This window comes from Cricetulus griseus, chromosome X, assembly GCF_003668045.3.
Source record: "Cricetulus griseus strain 17A/GY chromosome X, alternate assembly CriGri-PICRH-1.0, whole genome shotgun sequence".
Classification (NCBI taxonomy): Eukaryota; Metazoa; Chordata; class Mammalia; order Rodentia; family Cricetidae; genus Cricetulus; species Cricetulus griseus.
In genome coordinates this window covers 46,171,342-46,190,064 of record NC_048604.1, presented here as the reverse complement: position 1 = coordinate 46,190,064, position 18,723 = coordinate 46,171,342, and the positions used below count along the sequence as shown (strand labels likewise).

At 41.6% G+C, this 18,723-nt stretch overlaps 1 protein-coding gene across 2 annotated transcripts in view; it reads right to left on the bottom strand.

Moving 5' to 3' along the window:
• Positions 1 to 195: 195 nt before the first annotated feature.
• Positions 196 to 18,723, bottom strand: part of Sytl4 (synaptotagmin like 4) — a 48,749-nt gene continuing 30,221 nt past the window's right edge. Inside the window, exons 6-17 of one of the 2 annotated variants that reach the window (XM_027432850.2) lie at positions 17,897 to 17,998; positions 17,360 to 17,435; positions 16,951 to 17,029; positions 16,735 to 16,838; positions 15,384 to 15,482; positions 14,175 to 14,353; positions 13,842 to 13,944; positions 12,699 to 12,860; positions 7,307 to 7,415; positions 4,996 to 5,095; positions 4,094 to 4,302; positions 196 to 1,820 (exon numbers count right to left, since the gene is read on the bottom strand). In XM_027432850.2, the coding sequence (XP_027288651.1) occupies positions 1,672 to 1,820; positions 4,094 to 4,302; positions 4,996 to 5,095; positions 7,307 to 7,415; positions 12,699 to 12,860; positions 13,842 to 13,944; positions 14,175 to 14,353; positions 15,384 to 15,482; positions 16,735 to 16,838; positions 16,951 to 17,029; positions 17,360 to 17,435; positions 17,897 to 17,998 (1,471 nt within the window). In that variant the 3' untranslated portion in view covers positions 196 to 1,671. The remainder of the gene's footprint in view (positions 1,821 to 4,093; positions 4,303 to 4,995; positions 5,096 to 7,306; positions 7,416 to 12,698; positions 12,861 to 13,841; positions 13,945 to 14,174; positions 14,354 to 15,383; positions 15,483 to 16,734; positions 16,839 to 16,950; positions 17,030 to 17,359; positions 17,436 to 17,896; positions 17,999 to 18,723) is intronic. The other variant, XM_027432852.2, reaches the window with a different exon arrangement.

The window sequence follows — 18,723 nt, the reverse complement described above, 5'->3', positions numbered from 1 at the left end:
GCCAAGGGCCATCTTCTATGGGTACCTGAGAGGGAAAAAAGTAATGCTACTTTTAGATTCCAAACATATATGGGAAAAGGCAGATTTTCTTCCAGTATAGTGAGGTGCACTTATTATTCTGGTTCTGACCTTCCAGCTATGAGTGAAAGTGGCAACAATAAGTCAGGGCATCAAAGACTAAAGCATATGCAGAACTCAAAGTGTAAACACTCAAGTGATAAAGCTTTATTGAAACACACATGCATGTTGAGGTGGAATGCCAAAGAACAAGTATGAGCCAGGACTCTTGAGTTACACTTCCATTACAGTACCAATCCATACTGAAGGGATCTTTGAAAAACATTCTATACAATCAACACATATGATCTTAACCACCCCAGCTGCATGCAATCCAGGGACCTTACAGGAAAAGTCAATTCGCAGCTGGCTCCATTGACAGGATTTCTCCTCGGGCACAGACACCATCCACACACACACACACCTCTGTATAGACAGACTGCTATGACTGAAAAGTCCAGTCTAGAAGAGTGACTAGCAGGAAATGAAAGCTTTCTTGGTCTCTCTTTTAAATCTCAACACATTATTCCCCTGTTACCCATAGGTCAAGTTCAGAAACAACCAAAAACAGGAACTGAAAAATATATTAGGTCGAAAGTCAGAATAGCTGGGCGATTCCATCCACATTTTTTACGGGGTGGTATTAAGCCCCAGGCCAGGGGAGCACTGTAAGGTTTAGACTGGCTGAAACAGAAGTATAAAGACTATGTTCTATGTAGCAGCACACCCTAGACACAAACTTAGAGAAAGCTATAGTACATGAGAGTGAAGATGTCTCATCTTCCATTAGGGAAATAAGGAAATGCCTCTTCAACAAGTGCTGTAACAGCTAAAAAGAGAGAACTCAGCATGGACTGAGAAAAACTTTATTCAGAGTCACTTAGACCTTCTGAGATCAGCTAGTAGGTCTCACAGGGCATGTTAATGTCTCAGTGAAAAGGCCATTATCTAATTGAAGTGATTTTTCTAAAATGACTCCATTATAAGGGCTCCCCAAAGGTCTAGGAAGGAGCTGGGGAATTTTCACTGCATTTCAAAGAAAACCACTATACTCACGCAAGGTGGAAATTGCCTAAAAACAAGAAAAACTAAAAAGCAAGTTCTAAAAATATATCAAAGTAGATGATGACATAAAATACAAACTGGAGAGGAAGGACTGGTTATAAATCCCTCTCCCATAGTGGACTGTCTTTAACAACCAAACCTTGCTTCCAAGAGTCTTGGCCTTTGATCTAGACCTACAAACTAGAACTACTGACAAAATCAGCCATACTTCCAGGGAAAGTGGGAACAATAATAGCAAGATAGAAGGTAGAGAGTTGCTGTAAAGGGTTTCTAAACTTAATTAAACCACAGAAAGGTAGAGGCAACTATGTACTCTGAAAATATACTAGACTATAGATAAATAAAACCATTTGAAAAGACCCTTATTCTTGGGCTGCTTTAAAGGGAGGAACACATCTGTGTCACACTAGCTAGCAAAATAAGATCTGCAGAAATATATGTTAATACAAATGCATGCACACACATTAAATTAGCAATCTCTCCTTGTGGTTGCTTAGCTTCCTTTGACTTGGACTGACCAGGGTTGCACCTGCAAATAAAGATAGGGATTCATACACCCAGGTTCTGTTTGACCATTGAAGAACGTAGCTGCAGAGTTCCTTCTGCCCAAGACCCTGGGTACTGTTGCATCTTCTGCCACAGGCTCACTTCTTCACCAGTCGAATCCATCCAGTCCACCACTTCGCCATTACTGATCCCTGAGGAGAAACACCAGAGGAGGCTGAACAGAGTCCTACCACTAGCCCATCAGGGAGGATGGGTTATATAGTGAAGAAGGTCAGCCCAGAAACAACAATGTACAGTGAAGACAGAATGCTGTGGACAGCAAGCTGGCAAGCTGAGTCTACAAATACTTGTGCCCCAGAGATAATCAGGAGACTGAAGGTTGATGAAATGGGACTTGAAATGGCATAATGTCAATTGGGGCTTATTTTTAGTGGCTTTTTCAGAGCTCTGGTGTCTGACACCCCATGCGAGAACTGCTACCCTTCTGTCATTAGCAATTTAACTTAATTTTTTAGAGAATAGTTTATTGCATATACAGTAAAAAGGCAATGGACTGGTTAATAACTAGAGTACACATAAGGCCTTAACATTTTTCAAATTCTCTCTTTTTATGTTATTAGAGACAGGATTTCACACTGGAATCCTGGCTGACCTTGAACTTGTGGCAATCTTCCTGCCTCTGCCTGCCAAGTGCTGAGTCCAGAGGCATGCATAACCATGCCCAAGCTCTGAATACTTTTTTCTATAGCTGTAAATACTGGGACCAAAGTTAGGATTATGTGATCTTACTCCTTACTTTTTTGTATAGTAATTCATTCATTCAATGAACATTTCCTGAGTGCCTACCCTATGCCAGTTTGTGGAAGCAGTGATGAACACACCAAAAAATGTCCCTGCCCTTAGGCAGCTTACATGTGAATAGGAAAGACAATCATAAAGTCTCAATGTAGGATGTAACCTGGCATATTTGGAGAGCAAAGTAAGAATTACGGTGATTGGAACACAATGAGTGAGTGAGAAAATGATACAGGAAGAATAAGAAAGGAAGAGTCCAGATTACGTGAGGTCTGCAGACTTAATAAGAATTCCTGAGGTGGGTGAAAGCTACCAAATTATTTTACACAGGGAGCCGACATGAAGTAGCTTACATGTGCAAAAATATTAGAGATGTTTTCTGCTAGTTATTCATATATAGTTATTAATCGAGACCAAAAGAATGAATCTAGCAAATATGTCCAAGCAGAGCTGCATGGAGCTGAGGATAGCTATGAATGTGGCCCAACACAAAATAATAACTAATTAAAACAATGAAGTTCTTTTTACTTTCTGTGACTTCTTGGTAACTGGATTGCACAGTTCCTGAGTATAAATACTGTACTTGAAAATGCCATGATATCACAATGTCAAAAGGTTGGATGGGCCTGATCAATACTATAAAAAGAGGGGGAAAAAGAGCATCTAAGCCCAAGCCCAGAGATCAGCATCATTCAAAGTTTGAATACAGAAGTGCAGAATGAAGAGTCCATGAAGGAAATTTAGAAATGGTGTGTAATGGAATCACAGGGAGTCAAGAAGGCAATAAGTGGTAAGACTTTTAAGATAATGGGAGTAATCTGCTCTATTAAATAGTTCTTGGGAATTATAGAGAGAGACAAAAACCTCAGTTTGGCAGGAATAATGACTCAGAAGAGTAGAAGAATAGCAGCCATATCACAATGGACTGAGAATTGCAGGAAAGGCCAGGAAACTCTTTTTAGAGTCCTGGGGGGAGTGGCCAATGGAAGATTTACCTTTTATTTAACAAAATTAGGCCTGAGCATGTTGGTGCATATGTACTATCTGAGCACTTGAGACATAGAGGTAATAAGTAAATAAGTATCAGGAGTTTGAAGCCAATCTGGGCTCCATGAGACCCTGGAGAGAGAGAGAGAGAGAGACAGACAGAGAGAGAGAGAGACAGACAGAGAGAGAGAGAGAGAGAGAGAGAGAGGTTGGTCTCACCAGAGCACGTGTATACTCCCCTTCTATAGCCAAATCAAATGGAATCGATCATACAGAAGAAATATAGACTATAAACAAAGAACCACTGAGAAGCGAGGAGTAAGTCAGAATCCTTGGATAATAAGGATTTGCTGGCAAAGGACCCTTCTCACTACACCAAGATAGAAGATAAGAATCACAAGTCAGGGGTTTAGGTAGCTTTTAGATCTTCTTTTGTGGGAAGATGATGATGTTCCTGGCCTTCAGGGTCATCTTTCTATACATAGAATACTATATGAGTTCAGCCTTCCCTTAGGCTTAGCAGGCAGCAGGTACTCAGTAAGTACTTGTTGGATGTTTTCATAAAGGAAGAGAATTTCTGTCAGAAAAGATCTTCATATCTCATGGAAGGTAAGAGGTAGGAAGAGTAAGATAGACAAAAGGCCTTTGAGACATGTGATGATCGGATGGAAGAGAGTCTCACCAGTGCCAACACCCAGCCTGACCCCTCCCAGGAAGTCATTGCTGGCCAGGGGCTCCCGGTCCCATACAGTCAGTTCCAGGCACATGTGTTGTAGATCTTCCAGCCTCACACCATTGTAGACAAATGTATGGTTGTAGTGGGGATTCAGGGTCTTCTTCATCACAGGAGTTTTACGCTTACTGGCCTTGTTCCTCATGGGAAGGAGGTATCTGGCAGAGGGTGGGGAGTTATCAACACCTACTTAATCTGGGAATACGTCTAAATTCCCCTTGCCCCTACCACAGGCCTAGCCCAGGATGGCAAGCCAACACCCAGGTCCCAGTGCACACAAGCCCTCCTTTGAATGTGAGGATGCAGGTTCCCCACTACTTCCACTAGATTATCTACTTCCTGTAACCTGGAGAGAAAATGAATATGTTAGTCATGCTCTGGCCTATGTTCCACCAAGGATGGGTTTAAATATGTGGTTCCACTTCTCTCCCACAATTACTAATATGTGTTAGCTTAGTCAACCATGAATTCTTGGTGAGCTTAAGTCAGTAAATCATCCCCACTATAGACGAAGCTTATACTGCTTAAAAATTATGGACAACAGAGCCTTGAACCCTGAATCCAGACAGTCAGGGAGCATGGACTGTCCATCTAGAATTCAGGAAGAGGACTGGTCTGAGAAAGTCAGAACCTATCTGTCTATCACCCTCCTCTTTGAAAACTAGCACCACAGTTGAGACCAAACCAATCTCAAACCTCCAGGGGTGGAGGTTTCACTATTACCTAGTTTCAGAAACAAAGCTGCTGGGGTGGTGGGGCAAGGGCAGGATCTACAGAAGAAAATTCAATTGAGTTCCCCGCTAACTTGCTTGTCCTATAACTGGTGGTTTGATGCTGGTCCAGGGACTCACCCCTTGACAAAGCTGTCTGAAGTCCCTCCTGATTTGGCAGCAGTCAGGTTCTTGGCTTCTTTGATCCACACCTGGAGTTCTCCCCCTTCCCCACCTTTACCTGTAAGGGATGTCAGCCATTGCAAGTGAACCACCACACCACCAGGTGTGTCCTGCACTTTAACTATATAGCACTTTCCTTTCCTTGCTTTGGAATACTGCAAACTCCTTGACTGAATTGTACCTGTGTCCTGTGTTTCCTAGCACAGTGTCCAGCATAAGCAGTAGGGACTCAATTAATAATCCCAACAGCAACAAATGCTCATTGAAAACTTCCTGTGAACCACCTTAAGCATTTAATTCCTTCAAGTGGTCTTATGAAATACACACAGTGATTGCCCTTATATTATACATGAGTCAACTGAAGCTACAAGAAGCAACATTGCTTGGCATTTTGCTAAGCAATTACAGCAGGAAGGAACTCCTCTGCTGAGTTCTTGACCTCAACCCTTACCACACAGGCCTCACCAGAGCACCATCAAGTTCTACCTTCACCTACCACTTTAAATATCCCTTTCCCTGGACTGATGCCTTGCCCTCAGTATGAATACAGGCTAATCTTAGTGTTTCTTTCTTTTTAAAAAATAATTCTACCTGCAAAGAAAACCTCCCTTGCTTCAATTGGATCCTGTTCTCTGTGCCTTTCTTTCCTTTCATCACGTCCAATTCCCCTGGCTGACAATGACCATGCTTATCACGTCTGCTTCTCCATCTCCTCCACTCAGCCTAGTCTCTTGTGAAATTAGAGTTCACTAATGTCTTCCAGCCCAATCTGAACAAGCAGTGTCTCCTCAGGCATCATCTGACCTAGGTTCCTGTAGTGTTGAGAGAAGCTGACAGTTCCTGCCCACCTCCTCTTTAAACTCTCTGCTGGCCTTGTAACGTCCTGATAATCCTGTCCTTCACTGGCATTTTCCATCTCTTCATCCTTTAAAATGCTGCTGTTCCCACAGGTTTACTCCTTGCTTCTTTTCTAGTCATTTCTGCATACCCTCCTTGGAACCTATTGATCCATCAAATCTTCTACATTATACTTTGCTAAAGGCAATTTTTTTTGAAAAAAAAATAACTTTGGTTTGCCATTGACAGCAGACCAAGTTTAACTCTTCACCCAAGGTCTTTTTCTTTTTCACTTGGCTCCAGACTCATCTCCAATCCCAGCTGTACTAATACACATACGCATGCATACCATAACTCCAGCTCCAGTATAACTGGGAATATATTCCTGATAGCTGACCTAAAACTCTACATTTACCAGGCATATATAGAATGGGCTTTTTGTTGACACCGGGACTCCTGTAGCCCAGGCCTGTCTCAAATTCACTATGTAGCTGGCCTGATGATGACCTTCAATTCCTGACCCTCCTACCTCCACCTCGGAAGTATCAGTTTATGCAATGCTCTCTGCATACAATGGAGGCCCTTATGCAGGCTATGCAAGCCCTCTATGAACTGAACTGCATCCCCTGCCTACACTTTTTATCTATTATTTTGTTTCTCTTTTTGTTTTACATTCTCATTTTTTTTAATGGGGCCTCACTTTATAGCCAAGTCTGGCCTGTTATTTAGTTATATGACCTATCCAGCCTGGAATTTCATGGCAATCCTCCTGCCTTAACTTCCCAAGTGCTGGGACTGTAGGCATGTACCATCTCATCCAGCTGCCAAGCTCTTTAAGAACCCGGTGCTAGTACTGTTCCTTATGCCAGAACTGCTCCTCTCTTTCGCCTTCCCTCCTTTTGTACCTGGTAAAATCTCAAAGTCCAGTTTCAATATTACTTCTTCAACAAAGCTCTCTCCATCTCCCTCATAGATGGATGGTTTGGGCACATGATTACCTTTCTGAACAACAACAACAAAAAACCCATGTCCTGCGAGGACAAGTACCGTATCTCTCTCATCTATGTATCCCCAGTTATGAGCACCATGCTGGCTATGTTAGTGACTCAGCCTTGCACTTGCCATAGGATACCATGCCTTCCAAGCACCTTTCTCAGCCACAAAGCTCCTGTTCTCTTCTGCCTTCTTAGTAGCTTAACACAGATGGAACAAGACCAAATCACACTAACAGCCTAAAGGTCATCTAAACGGAATGTCAGCACCATGGCATTTCCTTCCAGTTGAGAGAGGTAAAGGCTTCCTCAGGAAAGGACTCCTGCATAGAAGATCCAGGAAACATCCCAGCCTACCTTAGCCAAGGAGCCTATACCAATCACTCACGGACCCTGTACAGAAGCTAAAAGCTGAATCCAGTGACCCAAAGAAAACTCACTCTTTTTCCGGTCACCTCCAACAGGGAGTTTGGAGGCTGGGATGTATTTCAATGAAACCACCAACTCGCCTTTGTGTGCTGGCAAGCCAGGCGAGGAATCAGCACTGATCTGAAACATAGGGAAACCCAACAAGTGAAATCAGGTCCCCCCAGGAAACACTAGGGCCTCCTCCTGAGAGGGTTACAAAGTTGTTCCCATAGGTGGCTGTAATGGTACTCCTCTGCAATCCCAGCCCCGGGGAGGCTGAAGCAAAAGGATCACAAGTTTGATGGCAGCCTAGAATACATAGGTAGCCAGACCCTATCTCAAAAATAAGTAAGAAAATAAATAAATAAAATGACCCCAAGAATAGGCTCATGGCCTGATATTGTCCCTCTTTAATGGCTACAATCCCAGAGCAGCTACAGTTTTCTTTGGCAGTCTCTTCGGGAGGAGATCCAGGAGAACCAAGGATCACTATCGTGCATTCTGGGGATATATATGGCCACTAGATTCCAAATGCTCCCAAAGGTATGCCAACAAGGTGGCCACACAAACTTTCAAAAGAATGAATGACATATCATTAAGAATCTTGCTACCAGCATTGTTAGTAGGGGTCAAAAAGTGGAAAAAATTAAGTATCAGTGAACATAAGCAGGGTTAAGAGTGATTTTAACATCTTTAGGTGACATGTGGCATGAGGTTATCAGAAAGAACGCAGGCTACCTCTGATAGCCCAAGTGCAAGTTAAGAAAGGTCAGTGAGGAAAAGAAAGCAACCTACTTTCCTCTCCTCAGTCATAGCTTGAGCATGGGCTTTCTCTTACAATTCAGCCAGTTATATGGAACCCTACCTATCCTGGCTATGTGTCAATTGCTCCTAGAAGTGTTGCTGTTTTTTTTCATTTCAAATCCTGGTTGAATATAACATGTTATATGCCTAGAAAATATCTGCCTTATAAATGTTGGGTAAAATAAACCTAAATCTATGGTTTCATTTATATCATAAAATAAGACTGTACTGAATTTATACTTTTTAAAAAGGGAAAATATAAAAGATATATTTACTGTTAAGTGAACAAAACAAGAAGTAAAAAAATCTCCCTCATATTAAACATAAACATAAGATGTATTAAAACTATACATATGACTATACTCTGTAATGTTTTTATTACTGCCTCTAATATAGCTCTTACTATTTGCCAGAGAGTATTATTAGTAGTATAAATATATCATTTATTTAATACTTAGAGTAATATCTATGAAATTATTTTATGGGCTATTGAATAAAGAAACAGAGAGGTTAAGTCATTTTTCCACAGATACACATCTAATAATTAGCAGACCTAGGATTCAGATTCAGCCACACTGGTTCCAGAGTCCATGCTTTTTAACACTAGACTGGATAAAACAATCCAAAAAGTGAAGACCAGTCTAACAGCAGGGAGAACAGACTGGGGAAAGACAAAAGACCTTTCCCTACTTACTCTATCGTCACCAATAGTATCCTGTTTGTGAAAAGGAGACCCATCTGATTTTTAAAAGTAAGAAGAACTTTAAAAGGTGGTGGGGTTATACAGATTTTAGGGTAAGGTAAAAGTCTGCTACACAGATTTTAATATTTTACTGTTTGCTTGTTTGCTTCAGTGTTGGGTGTCAAGCCCAGGGCCTCACATGCTAAACATATACACTACCACTGAGATATATCCACAGCTCATGACTTACATATTTTTAGTTAAGAATCATCAGTAGAATCCATGTGCCAGAAGGACAGGAGTCAATCTTATTTCTGTTCATCCTAGAAAGGTCAATACTTAGTGTAGTACCTAGTTTGCACAGGTATCCCATGTTGACTGAATGAATATAACAATGAATGAACATATGTCAAGGACAGAAAGCAAGTAGCTCTGGGAGGCAGAACTGCTTCACTCTCTTGGCTCCCACGGTGTCATTTCCTTTATGCTCCAGTTTTCTGAGCACAAGCTAGCACAATCTAGAGATGCCCTTTCATCTGCCCATTTTCCTTGAGGCTAGGCTAAGCTTGGTTCTCACCACTGAGCATGCTGATACTGGTAGGTATTATCTCCTATGTTTCAATAGACTTACTGCAGACCCAGAATATATAAGCTTAGTCTATGGGGAAGATAGACAAGAAGTAGGAGTGGATTGTTAGCAAAGGGAAACAAAATGATAACGCATGGACTGTTGGAGAGTCAAAACATCCAGAAACGTTAAATATATATTGTTTGAAGCTAAATAGAAATACATGATTTTAAAAATTTTTAATTAAAAATTTTGTTTTAAAAGCCTTACTTTGCTGGGCAATGGTGGTGCACACCTTTAATCCCAGCACTTGGGAGGCAGAGGCAGGCGGATCTCTGTGAGTACGAGGCCAGCCTGGTCTATAGATTGAGTGCCAGGATAGGCTCCAAAGCAATACAGAGGAAACCCTCTCTCCCCCCTCAAAAAAAAAACAAAAGGCTTTACTTTATATATAGCAATATAGCTTCCATATTAAATAACACTATAGTAGAATAATTTGATAGAGTTTTAAATATAAGGTATAAGGGGAAATTTCAAGCTATTGAAAACTTTTAAAGAAGGAGACAAGATGGCATTTTACCTTGTAACTATCTGCACAATTTATTAACTCCTAGGTTGTTGACTTTGGTGAGGTCTTAAAATCGAGAGTTTAGTATTGAGTAGATGGCAAGTTTGCTCCCACAGCACACTTTGATTTTGTTGAAAATATTTTCAAAGAGCAAATACCCCCATTTTGATATAAGGCATTGCTTTCATGGCAATTCAAGGTGGTTTATAGTGACATTTTCCATATAATTACATAAAATTCAGGCCACTGGGAGAGAATGATTTTCACATCAAATGCTGAAGAAATTCTAAGGTTCTAATAGCATGTTTTACTTGGATAGTAATTGCTTTCCTGTTTTTATGACAATTTAAAGGGGGAAAATGTAATGTCACTAAATTTCCTGGAAGGCAACAGCCCTCAAATTACTAGATGTACAGTCCTCTGACTCAGCTGTTTCACCACTAGGGCTTTCTCTGACAATTACATTCCCCAAAGAAGGCAAAGATAGGGGATGGGGTGAGTCAGTGGTATAGCACTTGTTTAGCACATGTGAAGCTCTTGGTTGGACCACCAGTACTGAAAAAAAGATATACAACAGCATAGTTTTAAAAATTAAACAATTTAAGTGCCCACTGGTAGGAGACTGGCAAATAAATGTGTAATACAGAAATGTGAGAGAATATTATGTAGCAAGTAAAATAAGATATATCTGTAAGAAATGGCATAGACAGATGCCTATGATAAATTGTTAAAATCAAGAATCTATATATACATACATATATATGAAAAACAAGAAATGTGAATTCACTTGAGTCAAAAAAGAATACAGTATGTATGCATATGTATAAATGGATACATAGATGATAGACAGATAGATGAAATCTATGCTGCTTAACATAAAAAGTCTAAAAAGATACTTAAAATACTTGTTAAGAGTGGCTATTTACATCCTATAGCCTTCATCCAGCAGCTGGTGGAAGCAGAAGCAGACACCCACAACTAATCACTGAACTGAACAGGAATCCAGTTGCAGAGAAGGATGAGTGATGAGCAAAGGGGTCCAGACCAGGCTGGTGAAACCCACAGAAACAGCTGAACTGAACAACGGGGAGCTCTTGGTCCCCAGACTGATAGCTGGGATACCAGCATGGGACTGATCCAGACCCCAGGAACGTAGGTGTCAGTGAGGAGACCTCAGAAATCTATGAGGCCTCCTGTAGTAGATCAGTACTTATCCCTAGCATAGGTGTGGGCTTTGGGAGCCCATTCCACATAGAGGGATACTCCCTGAGCCAAGACACACGGGGGTGGGCCTAGGCCCTAGCCCAAAGGATATGATAGACTCTGATGACCTCCTATGGAAGGCCTCACCCTCCGTGGAGAGCAGAAAGGGTATGGGATAGGTAGGGTTTTAGTTGGGGGGTTAGTAGGGGAGGAGGGGAGGGAGAGGGAACTGGGATTGATATGTAAAACAAGCTTGTTTCTAATTTAAATAAAAAGAAAAAACTCAAAAAAAGAAACTCTACTCATCACACTGAAGTTTGAATTGTATATAATTTTCATGAAATATTGTTTGTATTCTTTCAAGCAATTTCAAAACATAAAGATTATTATTAGTTTTTAAGCTGTACAAACAAGGTAGCAATCTGAATTTAATCTAAGGGCAATAATTTAATGGCTCCCAATTTTTGTTGGTGGTGTCTATAGAAATTATTCTTAAGGAGGATGGATTTTCTAAGATGCAAATTCATTGCATAGGATGAGATTCTGGAATGGACCAGGGTAAAGGGGTCTAAGTTTTTAGAACTGAATCAGACTTGGTGTTGAGGCCACAAGGTCTAAAATATGTAAAAATATCTCACTAGCCTAAGAGAATGTCTAGAGAATGTTTAGAGATAAAGGTGTAGTGTGATAATAAAGAGATAAAATGTGAAACTTCCCAAAAAGACAAAGAGAAATGAAACAGATGAAAGTAAATGTCTTCCACATCAGGCTCACTTTCTAAAGGCAGCCCCATTCTAAGTTGCTAGACTATCTTTCCATAGACATCTATTGCTGTGCATTGTTTGAAACATTGAAAATACTATTATAACTTGTAAAGAAGTTTCTCTTTGATTCATTATGATAAATGGGAAATTGCAGCTAAAGTTCTCTGATGTAGCTATTTTATCGTAAGCAGAATTTCAGTAAGCTATGGAATAGCCATTAAGTGTTACATATTCAAGAATGCCTTGCATTCAGTCCTGCAACAGGGAGTAACACCGTTACACCATTTTGTAGAAGACTAAACTGAGGCTCGAAGAATGTAGGTGGATTCCCAGTAAGATTCTAATCCTGATCCACACTAAACTACCAATCACTATGATGCCACCTTACTACACTAAGATCTGAAGTGCCCTTGCTAAAGTAAAATTCTCCTGGCCTGCGCCCTTAACCAAGAGGACAGCCATTACAGATCCACAAACGGTCTTGCTTCTTACTTCTGAAGCAGGATGTTTAGCTTGGAAAGGGGTGCGGATTAGGATACGCTCCAAAGGTTAGATCTGAGAGGAGGTGCAAGTTAGGATGTCAGGATACGTTCAGGTTCTGGGCGGTTAGCAGGAAAAAAGCTTGGCATGCAGTAGCTTCCTGCTTGGCCTGAAATTGCTCCTACTTGCCTTGCAGGAGCCTCCGAAATTGCTGCCAAACTCAGAACAGCCAGCAGGGTGTGCTAGAACTCTACAGAATACTATATGCAAAGCTACTTCCAACCCAGACCAGCAGAGGCCACTGCAGACAATCCACCTAGGAACCAAGCTGGGGAAGACCTCTAAGGCAAACTACCTTTCCATGTAAAGGGAGGCAATGATCCTGCTTCTTATCCAGCTTCCAGGAGTCCATGTGGACCTCTGCCTCTCCAAGGAAAGTGTTTCTGCCAAAACGACCATGATGCCAAACGGAAAACTGCAAAGTCCGCTGAGCCAGAAGAGATTCTGAAATCTCATACTGTGAAGGGAAAGAAGCAGCCCAAGGCAGCCAGTTAGGAATAGCTCCTCAAAAAGTACTTCTTCCAAACCCTAAGCAACCTGTCCCTATGGTCTGTCAAATGGTTTCAGTTCCTAGGCGCTCTGAATTGCTCCACTCGAAGCAATTCATTCTTCGAGTGGAGCACATTCATTAGTTAATTAATTAATTAATTAACACTAACACAGTCCATAGGAAGCCAGGGGAAATTTCATTTTTCCCAAGACTATCAGTAAACAATTGCCAAGGGGGGCCTTCCTTTTATCTCTAATTACTTCTAATTTTTTTTTATTTTATTACATTTTATTTCTACACACATGCATATTTGGGTACATGAATGTCATGTGTACATGTGTGGGCACGGACATGCCATGACATGAGTGTGGAGATCAGAGGACAACTTGTGGGAGTCAAGCTGTCTCTTTCTACCACGTGGATCTGAAGAACAGAGCTCAGATTGTCAGACTTTACCTGCTAAGTCATTTTGCTGGCCGTCAAATGACTGCTTTTTTTAAAGAATATATTTTGTTTTATGTGGGTTTTATGTGTGCCTGAGTATATTTATGAGCAATGCATGGATGTAGATGCCCACCAAGGATATGACGTTAGATCTCCTGGAAGTGGAGTTACAGGCAGTTGTGAGCCACCATGTGGGTGCTAGGAATTGAACTCCGATTCTCTGCAAGAGCAGCAAGAGCTCTTAGCTGCTGAATCATCTCTCCAGGTGCTCAAATGACTTTTAAAAAGAGCTAGGTGGTCATGTGAATTAGGAGCTTAACAACAATTCAAGGAAGCCAAATTCACATTTGTTCTCTTCCCCCAGGAGGTCGGGATATGAACAGATGCCCACAGTGAATCCTCAGGCACAGACGTGGTCATCTACCCACGTTGTAGAGACACAGTCACAACACAAAGACACGAAAACAAAACAAAACCTTCTCCCCTCTAGGTTGAGAAACATACCCTAAAGGTCTCATCATATAGTGGATTGATGGTGTCCCGCTTGATGCTGGTTTTTCTTTTTCCTTGGCGGGACTTGTCAGGCAGAAGGTAAGTCTTCACATATCTAGAAACCAAAGACAACCAAAGTCCCTTCTTTACTTCCCTGCACAGCATGCGATGAAATACTATGTCAACAACTTCTTTCTTGTTCCTCCCAAGTCCTAAGCCCTTTAGTATACCACATCTCACTAGTCTTTACTCAGAGAAACGGTATTTTTGGTTCAAGAGTACCCAGACAGATTCTAAGGTCTACTTTTCCCTGTCAAAGTATTACTCAGGAGCCAGAGCACTCACGGGTTAGAACGCTTCTTTGCTTCATCAGCATAGGCTAGCTGGTGGCACTCCTTTACATGGATTATCAGAGTCTGTGTTTTCTGCTCAAACTTCAGAGAAAAGATGATCTTGCCAGTCACAGAGATGTTCCCAAAATCACCAGCTTCACTATAGATACTCATCATGCTGCCAATGGTACTCTGAGGGTAAAGCAATAACAAAAGGGTAAGGAAGACACACTCCACATCACCAATTGCTCCCTCAGTCTTCCCTCATGATGAAGCCAAAAGTCTCAGAAGGGCCTGCAAGGAGCCAGTACTGCCAATAGTCTTTTACCCAGAGGGTAAGTCAGTGCCAATAGCACATCCAAAATTGTTTGGGTTAGTAATTTGTCTCCTAGCTCACACAGACTCTTAGTGTCTTTTTCCCCCTTGTTTTACACAATCTATTGATGATTTTCCCCATCTGTACAATGGTGAAAAGGAGTAAGGACGTAAGGTACAGCTAAGCCCATCTGTGGTGTGTGTTATGTATGTTGCAACATTGGCTAGAAGGTGTTAACTAACAGTTTAAAATGGGGCCTTACCTATCTACTAACTGAGAGCAGCTGGAGAGGCACCACTGGAAATATAAAGCAGCCTCCTCTCTGGTAGCAGTCAAGCATATGAGGTGAGCTCTATATTTTCTTCCAGATTGAAGGTGAAAATTAAATTACTCTTTTTCCCAAATCTGTTCGCCCAAATAGAAATCTTTGCACTTGCTATAGATATAGGCCCTGATTAGCAAAAGTCCCTAAAATGTCAATGAGGCTGCTTCATTTTGTACCCTATCAAGACCTTGGTGTCAATCTGGCCAAGGTCTTTCTTGTGCCACCTGCATGTCTTTAGTGTAAGAATAGGGATCGGCTTAAGATGAAAAAGGATGGTCTTGTTTACTTCATGGCCTGGTTATCCTTTCAAAGGAGTTACAGCTGCTTTTCACAAAGCCATGGTGAAAGAATGGCCAGAGTCTTCCTTCCTCCTTGGAGAGCCTCCAGATTGGAGGTTCAGGAAGTCATCTATAAGTTACGCTGAGCACCTAAGCTCTAAAGTGAGGATATGAACAAACGAACGCATGCCCCTTACTTAGGATGAGTGAGTGACTAGGTCCCGAGTCTGCTCTAGAGAGGCTGGCTCTTCTTTCCTCCTTGGTACCCCAATGTGTGTATAAGCACAAACACATGGAACATACCATGGAGGAGCCGCTTTGCATGCTGCCTCTGGCCAGTTTCTGGCGATGCAACTTCACCAGGTGATCAATATCCTCTTCTTCCTCCTCCTCCTCTTCTTCCTGGAACAACAGAGACTTGAGAATTAATAAAAGCAATGTTCAAAAACCAATGTCTTTCCTTCAGTAAGGACCAAAATTGGTTGCAAAATCTCTAAGGTTTCATGTGAATATATATGTGCCTACCCTTGTTTTTAATATATCTTCATATCTCAGAAAATATAAGTGTTTAATATTTTAATAGGAGATTTGTAAGTTTCCCATTTGAATACACCGTCTAGCTATCTTTTTATATACTTTTAATTGTATTAGTAGTAGTAGTATGTATATTCTATCATCATCATCATCATCATCATCATCATCATGTGTGTGTATTCAGCCATGCATCCATGGCACAGATATGGAAGTCTAAAGACAACTTTATTTTTTTTTAAGCTAGAGATATTTCTTGCAGATTTTTTTATTTGAATTAGAAACAAGATTGTTTTACATGACAATCCCAGTTCCCTCTCCCTCTCCTCCTCCCCTGCCACGCCCCCTCCCAACTAAAACCCTACCTATCCCATATCCTTTCTGCTCCCCAGGGAGGGTGAGGCCTTCCATAGGGGGTCATCAGAGTGTGTCATATCCTTTGGGATAGGGCCTAGGCCCACCCCTAAGTGCTAAAGACAACATTAGAAAGTGAGTTTTCTCCTTCCATCCTGTTTTTTGGGATGCCACATGGTGGTGAAGCGCATCTTTTTTAAAATTTGCTTTTTAAAGAGAATATTCAATGTTTTTAAAATTATTTGTTTATTATGTGTACAGTGTTCTGCCTGCATGTCTGCTTACAGGCCAGAAAAGGGCACCAAGTCTCATTACAGATGGCTGTGAGCCACCATGTGGGTGCTGGGAATTGAACTCAGGACCTCTGGAAGAGCAACCAGTGCTCTTAACCTCTGAGCCATCTCTCCAGCTCCCTCTCCTTTCATCTTAATGTGGGTTCCAGGGATCAAACTCAGGATTCCAGCCTTTCACAGAAAGTGATATTGTCCTGTCGAGTCATCTCACTGGTCTTCTCTTTATATTTTAGCAAGACTAGGTGTTTATTTGAGTAGCCAACCATATACCCAACAATATGATAAACAATAAAAGACAACAAAGACAGTTCTTTAAGCAAATCAAGAACTGGTACTACTTCAGAAATTGGGAGCAATGTGGGTCATTTCATCTTTCCTAAAGAATTAAACCATTTGGATGACAGAACCAAGTACTAAAGTCAGCTCTATATTTAAATTTTTAATATAGTGACCAAGAGAAATGTAAGAGTACTCACCATATCAGCACTGAGGCCTGGTACAGATTTGCTCCTGTCTCCCATGATGCCACTGTCTTGTGCCGCATCTTCTGGGCGAAGGTCTATTACAGACTTAGTGTATTCTGCGTGAAAGATCAAACATTTACATCAAAAGAAGCCTGCAGTACTCCATACGAAGAGCCCAGCAAAAGCACTCAGAACACGAGCCCCTTGTAGCCATGAAGGGAAGGCTACCTGAAGGCCTCAGGATTTTTCTGGTGTTCTTCTTGAATATCATGTCACCCTCTTCGTTTTGGCTCCCTGGCTGAACTTCCTAAAAGGGAACAAGGGCAAGGACATAGCAAAAGACCGGCAGGTAGACCAAAGAAATGAGTAAAGGATACTCACAAACAGCTTATGGATCCGATTTCAACCCAACTATGACAAACATAAAGATGAATATAACATCTATGTTCACACACATTTCAGCCAAGACCATTGAAATGTTTCCAAATGAACCTGAGGTAAAAATTTTAGTTGGATTCCTGATTTAAATTCTGACTTGAGATAAGACGGCAGGAGTGGAAGGAGGGAGGGGAAGTGGGACATGGGAGAGAGGGAAGACGGAGGAGAGAGAAATAAAAACCAATAGCTTTCAACTTACCTTTTCAACATGAGATTTGGGAGCAGACATCTTCTTCCATTCTGGGAAGAGTCCAGATTTATCGAGAGAATCTCTCCTAGAAGTATCAGAAGTTAGAACTAAGTCATATCTTCCCCTTCCTCTTCTATCCAGGCCCCAAAGCACTAGCAAGGAAGGAGAGTCACTGCCATAATAACTATAGCAACCAAACTGAGACGTCATATTTCCCATCCGAGTCAGCTTGAAGGAGTGAGGAAGATCAGGCAAGCAACTCTGCACACACACAAATGTGCACACCCCCTTTCCTGAGGGACCATAGCAGAATCCTCCACAGGTCGGCATCCAGGGGCAGCTATCTCACTCCAGGAAGCTGTGCTCTGAGCCAAAGCAGTTGAAGTACTAAAGAGAAACTTCTGGTGAGGTCGGAAGAAAGAGTCACTCAAAAGCCCAAGGACAGAAATCAGGAACACTCAAGGCAGAAGAAACCTGCATCCTAATGCTAGAGAACAAAATGAGAGCTCAGCATTGGCAGAGGTGAGACAGACAGGGAAACTCCACCTGGAGGTGCTATCCGAGTCAGCTGTGTAGCTATCCAGACTCTCGCTCTCAGCCTCCAGAGCACTCTTTCCACTTTTCAGCTTTGGCACTTCAAACAGCACACTAGAATAAAACCAAGACCTGGTGTTTACACTAGAATAAAAATCAAGATCTGTGTTCTGCTGGAAGTGAACTCTTCTGCCTCTGGATAGGTATCTTTCCCCTGTTCCATAGTAGTTAACGTGAATGATTTTTTTGAACATAAATGTGAGTCGATTGTACAATGCTGGGACTCACGCCTAGGGACTCATGTGTGCTAAGCAGATGTTCTCCCATTAAGCTGCATCCCCAGTGATGTGAGGAGACTTTGCAAACACTTAAGTCATTCCCCCATTCCTGCAGAAACTGAGTTCTGGCTCCTTAGCATAACATGAAACTTCTAATGAGCTGCCCCTTCTAAGGTCTCCAGGTTCATCTTTCACCCTTCACTCTTCTTCATACTCTACATTGCAGAAGACTAAGATCTCCTACTTTCTAAATATCCCTAATCTGTCCTTCCTTCTATGGAGACCAGGCTGGCCTCAAACTCACAGAGATCCACCTGCCTTTGCCTCCAGAATCCTAGGATTACAGTAGGTCTGAAACACCACACCTGGAAGTAACATTACAGGCCCTTTTCCTGATTTCTTTGGGATGTATTTATTAATTTATTTATTTTGTGTGTATTAATGTTTTGCCTGTATGTATGTCTGTGTGGCATGTTCATGCTGGTGCCCATAGAGGGCAGTAATAGGGCACAGGATTGTCTGGAACTGGAGTTACAAATGGTTGTGAATCACCAAGTGGTT